The sequence below is a fragment of the Podarcis tiliguerta genome (genome assembly GCF_965153285.1).
Source record: "Podarcis tiliguerta genome assembly, chromosome: 1".
In the NCBI taxonomy this organism is placed as follows: Eukaryota; Metazoa; Chordata; class Lepidosauria; order Squamata; family Lacertidae; genus Podarcis; species Podarcis tiliguerta.
The window spans coordinates 120,573,714-120,579,713 of record NC_139534.1 but is presented as its reverse complement, the minus strand read 5'-3'; the positions used below and the strand labels follow the sequence as shown (position 1 = coordinate 120,579,713).

At 47.2% G+C, this 6,000-nt stretch overlaps 1 protein-coding gene across 1 annotated transcript in view; it reads right to left on the bottom strand.

The window, feature by feature from the left end:
• Positions 1–871: 871 nt before the first annotated feature.
• TNFAIP2 (TNF alpha induced protein 2) overlaps positions 872–6,000 on the bottom strand; it is a 28,958-nt gene continuing 23,829 nt past the window's right edge. Inside the window, exons 11-12 of the mRNA XM_083436439.1 lie at positions 3,385–3,506; positions 872–2,195 (exon numbers count right to left, since the gene is read on the bottom strand). Of these exons, the coding sequence (XP_083292565.1) occupies positions 2,057–2,195; positions 3,385–3,506 (261 nt within the window). The 3' untranslated portion in view covers positions 872–2,056. The remainder of the gene's footprint in view (positions 2,196–3,384; positions 3,507–6,000) is intronic.

Below are 6,000 nucleotides of genomic sequence, written 5' to 3'. Positions count from 1 at the left end.
GGTGGCAGCTTTGAGGGTCAGGTTACACTGAGGCCACCGAGACCATAGAACACCAGTCCTGAAAGACTTACATTGGCTCCCGATACGTTTCCGAGCACAATTCATAGTGTTGGTGCTGGCATTTAAAGCCCAAAATGGCCTCGGTCCAGTATACCTAAAGGAGCATTTCCACCCCCATCGTTCAGCCCGAACACTGAGGTCCAGCGCTGAGGGCCTTCTGGCGGTTCCCCCCCTGTGAGAAGTGAGGTTACAGGAAACCAGGCAGAGGGCCTTCTCAGTGGTGGCGCCCGCCCTGTGGAACGGCCTCCCATCAGATGTCAAGGAAATAAGCAACTCTCTGACTTTTAGAAGACATCTGAAGGCAGCCCTGTTTAGGGAAGTTTTTAATGTTTGATGTTTTATTGTGTTTTTAATATCCTGTTGGAAGCCACCTAGAATGGCTGGGGAGGCCCGGCCAGATGGGCAGGGTATAAGCAACAAACAAACAAACAAACAAACAAACAAACAAACAATTCAGCACAGACAGGTGCTGACCTGGGTTTTGGGCCAGGCTTGAACTGTGATCTGGTGGGCAGCATTAAAGAGAAAGAAATCCCCTTGAGGTTGGTGGGTAGCAAATACTCTGGTCTCCCTAAAATGTAAAAATCCATGATTAGTGGCATCCCAAAAATTTTGGTCCCATGTTACCCAACAGTAGGACCTGCCCTGTCTTCAAATTCTAGCTTCCAGACTTTTTCCCTCTCCTGTCTTACTTCCAGCATTAACCACGTATCTGTTCTTGCTTCCCACTTTCTCTAGGGGGCAAATTCTAAGCCTTGGCTTTCAAAACATGCTCCTAAAAGCTGGAGGATGGGAAGAGATCAACGACACCTTTACTAAATATTGTAAGTGCATCTTTATTTTGTACAACTTGGTATACAATGACAACTTGGGATGCTTTAACTAAAAACCCCCAACAACCACTGGATAGCAAAACAATCACTACGGACCAGGAGACTGGCAAGCAAACACTGAAGCAACATCTGTACAGGGGCATATTTACAATCGTTTTATAGATACATTAACAATATTATTATTAATATTATTATTATTAACATTTGTATCCTGCTTGTTCCAAGCAGCTCAAGGCAGCGTACATGAAAATACTTCATTGATTTTATCACAATAACCTTGTGAGGCTGGTTGTTTATCTTATATACAAACTGCTCCATAGACTGACGCCATCAAAGTGGTATACAGAAAGGTTAAAAAAAGAGAAATGAAATACAAAAAGAAAAAGAAAAACGAGAGAGGCTGGGACAGAGCGTCTTGCCTGAAAACCATCGTTTGTGGCCGAAGCAGAAACTTGAACCCAGGTCCAAGTGTAGCACCTAATCCCTAAGCCACACCAACAGCAATCCTGATATCACACAGACTGTCATCAAGATGCTAGTACTTTATCAATACATACTATAGAGCGAAACATCACAATTTTACATGTGGTTTTCACAGCCATCTGTCTAGAGCCCCAAAGGGCTTTTCACAGAAGAAGAAGCTTCTGGGAGTTTCTACTTCATTTTGTTTTTAATAAAAAAAACCAAGAGCACATTCCAAGTGCTATTTACATTTTGAGGACTTTTCCTCCATCCATTTTACAAAGGATTCTTTCTATTCCCCTTCAAGGAAGAAACATGTGCAAAGAGCTACTGCGCTTTTCTGTCAAGTGCTTTAACAAGGAACAGTAAGCGAAGGCTTCCCTTTAGCATCACACCAGCACCACCCAGGTGAGGTAGCCTGACAGAGATTCCATCCCATTTTCGAGATGGGGAAAACCGAGGCAGCAGAGGAAATGTTGGAGACTTCACAGGCCCTTGAATCTGGTGGGACCTCTAAGCCAACTTCCATTTTATCCTGGCATTCTGGTAGCGGAGTAAAGATCAAGCCGCTTTTTCCAAAACTAGGACCCGGGGTTGGTTTTTGAACTAAGTGGCTGAGTCTGGAAGGAGGCTGGAGCTGAATTCAGGTCTCCCATGAATGGCAGCTGTTTGAGTCAAGCAAGAGGCAACAGGCAAGCTCATCACACCCTGATTGTCGAAAACAAGTGTTTGTGGGGCAAGGTAGATGTTACGCCAATGTCCAGCACACTCAGGATGCTTCTGGTTTCATTGCGGGACAAGTTTCCTTTGATGTACAAGATGGCGGACAGGTGCTCCTTGCTGTCAAAGAGGAAACACAGAGTGTCAGAATTTGAAAGGATACAGCAACACAGAGGCAGTAGAAATATTCAACGAAAGAGAGCAAATCTGGGACTCCAAACTCTCTGAACTCAACTACTGTCCCTGATTTATCTAAGAAACTAAGAAGAGCCTGCAGGAATCAGGCCAATGGCCAATCTAGTTCAGCATCCTGTTTTTACAGGGCCTGACCAAGATACCTGTGGTAAGTTTGCAAGTAGGCCGCCGAGACCATGTAATACCGGGTCCTGAAAGACCTACATTGGCTCCCAGCACGTTTCCGAGCACAATTCAAAGTGTTGGTGCTGACCTTTAAAGCCCTAAACGGCCTCAGCCCAATATACCAGAAGGAGCGTCTCCACCCCCATCGTCAAGTGCAGTTGCAGGGAACTAGGCAGAGGGCCTTCTCGGTAGTGGCACCCCATCTTCAGATGTCAAGGAAAAACAACTATCTGACTTTGAGTAGATATCTGAAGGCAGCCCTGTTTAGGGAAGTTTTTAATGTGTGATGTTTCATCATGTTTTTAATATTCTGTTGGGAGCCGCCCAGAGTGGCTGGGGAAACCAGAACTCTGCAACTTTTCCTCATAGGGAAGTTAATCTACCCCCTTGATCAATTTGGTTGCCCTGCAGATGAGAATATTAAAAGATACACGTATCGAATAGTGTTTCTACATGTCTTTCCTAGCAGGAAAGGCAGCAAGTGACGGGATGTGACTAAAAGAGGAAGGACCTTGTTGTTCAACAGGTATTTCCTGTCGGGGAGTTTACAGCCAACATTTCAGTAACTCTGCCTCCTGTGCTCCTGTACTCCTGAGGACTAGCAGCAATCAGAATGACAAGCACCCTTTTAATGTATGGGATGGGAGGGATTGGCACTCTAATTTAGAGTATCAATTCGCCAGCAAAATGCCAGGTGTGGAAGTGTTTCATTGAAGTGGGAATAGATTCCCAACCTGCAGCTAAAGCACTGTGATACCACTTTAAATAGACATTAATACCCATTTCACAGAAGGCAAACTGGTGAGGCTCAGGGATGAGGAGCCTGTCCAAGAAACCGAATGAATGGCTGCAATTCTATGCAAGCCCAAATTACGTCTGAGGAGACCTACATAGGGTGGCTCTCTTTTGGCAACCCGAGAAGTGAGGTCATAAATTATTTTCCTCTTACCTGATATCTGGATATTTACTGGCAAGCATTCCGACTTCAACCATGACGGTATCTGTACCTTGGAGTTTGATGATTTCAGCCAGGCTTGGGAGAGCATAACCCAGCCATTTGGCAGTGGACCCCTATCAAGTTAAAAAGACCACATTGAGTCAGTCAACATGCAGATTCCCAGATAAAAATTAGGCCACCCATATACTCAAAATATAGAATCACAAGGCTGGAAAGGGCTAGACTGCTCTGGAGACCCTGAGACCCTCAAGGCAGAGTCCCCACCATATTCAAAGAAATCTGCTCAGGAGGTTCTTGGCAGACAAGCCATATTGGAAACATGTTCCATGAAGGCAAACAGGTTGAAAACTACGTTGCTATTTATTTATTCTGCTAAAGAACATTTCAAAACACACACTTCAACTTTTGCCAGATGTCGAATATCTGGCACCCTCAAAATGTCCCCACCTCTTCAGCTCATGTTTCTTGCATCTCAATACTCTGCCCTATAAAAGTACACAGAAATTCTACACTGCGGCACTCCAGCTTAACTTGTCTACATTTCACACCGAAGACATGTGGATATGAAGACAGACATCTGGCTCCGTTATAACCATGATACTTGTTACCAGATTATACATCTTAAATAATATTTTAACAGCTTAATATACAGCTGTGATGTGGTATATATCTTGCCAAAGATATGTTTTGCTAAAATTTGTTCACTGGAAGCCAAGAGTTGTGAGTCCCGAGACATTGCTGGGCTCAAGGATGAAGCAGAAGGCTGAGATGGAGGAGGAGGAATCAGAGAATGACCTGAGGGGGTTGAGGCCAGGGCACAGAGGCTGGAAGAAACAGGGTGTGGCAGCCCTGGCTGGGGAAACAGGCATCCCATTTCCCTTCTTCAGCCCTGGAGACTGGAGCACAGCAACTGTGATGGCCTGGGATTCCGACTCAGAGGCTGCACCTGAGGAATCCCAGCCTGCACAGGAGTCCCCGCCTCCAGAACCAGCTGAGCCAGGGCTGGGGCCTGAGCCTGAAGGGTCCTCACCTGTGCTGGATCCTCAGGTGCAGGCACCAGCTGAGTCTGCTCTGGCCCCTGAGGTGATGGAGGACCCATTGCCTGCAGGTGCTCCACTCTCAGCCCCGTCAGGGGAAGCTGAGGTTGCCTCTGAGTTCGGTAACCCTCCAGCCTCTCCTGAGCTGCAGAGGCTCAGGGCAGAGAGGCGGAGGGAACTAAGTTCCTGCAGGAGGAGTGCTCGCCTCCAGACTAGGAGAGGCGAGTCACCTGTGATCTGGGGCTACCCTACGCCTTGGGGCAGATAAAAGCCAGTCAGCCCCAGTCCTAGGTTGCAGGAGCAACGTTGTTGCTAGCCTGTTCCTGCCTGCACCCTGTCCTGCTCTTCTGCCAGAGTTCCTGACCCCACCCGATTCCCCGCCTTGGACCCAGCTACAGCTTTGACGGACAGCCTCCATACCACACCATCAACCTCGGACTGGACTCGGACCTCGCCTCTTGGTTAGCCCCTGGGACCAGCACAGCAACAGAGGGAGAGCACCAGCCCAACATTAGAGGTAGAGGAACCAGGGTCAGAAGTGGGGGCACAGCCTGGTTGCCCAGGACCTGGTGGCGCATCTGTCACTGGGAACAGATGCACCCACCTCAGTTCAGTCTGCACACTCAACAGCCTTGCAAGGCCCAGGAGCCTCACGAGGAAGCTCACCTTCAAAGCTTGGTGGGTGGGCATGCCAACTTGTTGGGACAACTGTGTGGCTTTCATGCAGTTCTGACCTCTTCCTTGCCCTGATCTTGGATTCCTTAAACTTGGACTGCAGGTTCAAGTCCAGCTAACCTCACCTTTCCCACCATTTTTGTTTGTCAACTCTCTTGCTGCAGCCTGTGCATGTGTCGGGATGATCCACACCACACATTTAAAGCAAATGGCTTCCCCAAAGAATGCTGGGAACTGTAGTTTGTTAAGAGTACAGAGAACGACAGTTCCCAGGATTCTTTTGGAGAAGGCATGTGCTTTAAATGTATGATTTGGACCTGCCCTTCTTTAGAAATGAGGATAATAATAATAAATAATAATAAAAATAAATTTTATTTATACCCCGCCCTCCCCAGCCAAGACCGGGCTCAGGGTGGCTAACAACCAATAATAAAAACAAATTGATTAAAATACAATTTAAAAGATTAAGATACAACATTAAAACATTAGGGTGCAATCTCTTCATAGGAGTAGAAAGGAAAAAGAAAGAGGGGGAGGGAATCAAACTGATTCTAAGCCAAAGGCCAGGTGGAACAACTCTGTCTTACAGGCCCTGTGGAAAGAAATCAGATCCTGCAGGGCCCTGGTCTCATGAGACAGAGCATTCCACCAGACCGGAGCCAGGGTTGAGAAGGCCCTGGCTCTGGTTGAGGCTAATCTAACTTCCTTAGGGCCCGGGACCTCTAGGGTGTTGCTAAATATGGACCTTAAGGTCGTCCGTGGGACATACCAGGAGAGGCGGTCCCGTAGGTACGAGGGTCCTAGGCCATGAAGGGCTTTAAAGGTCAAAAGCAGCACCTTAAATCTGACCCTGTACTCCACCGGGAGCCAGTGCAGCTTGAAAAGCACTGGGTGA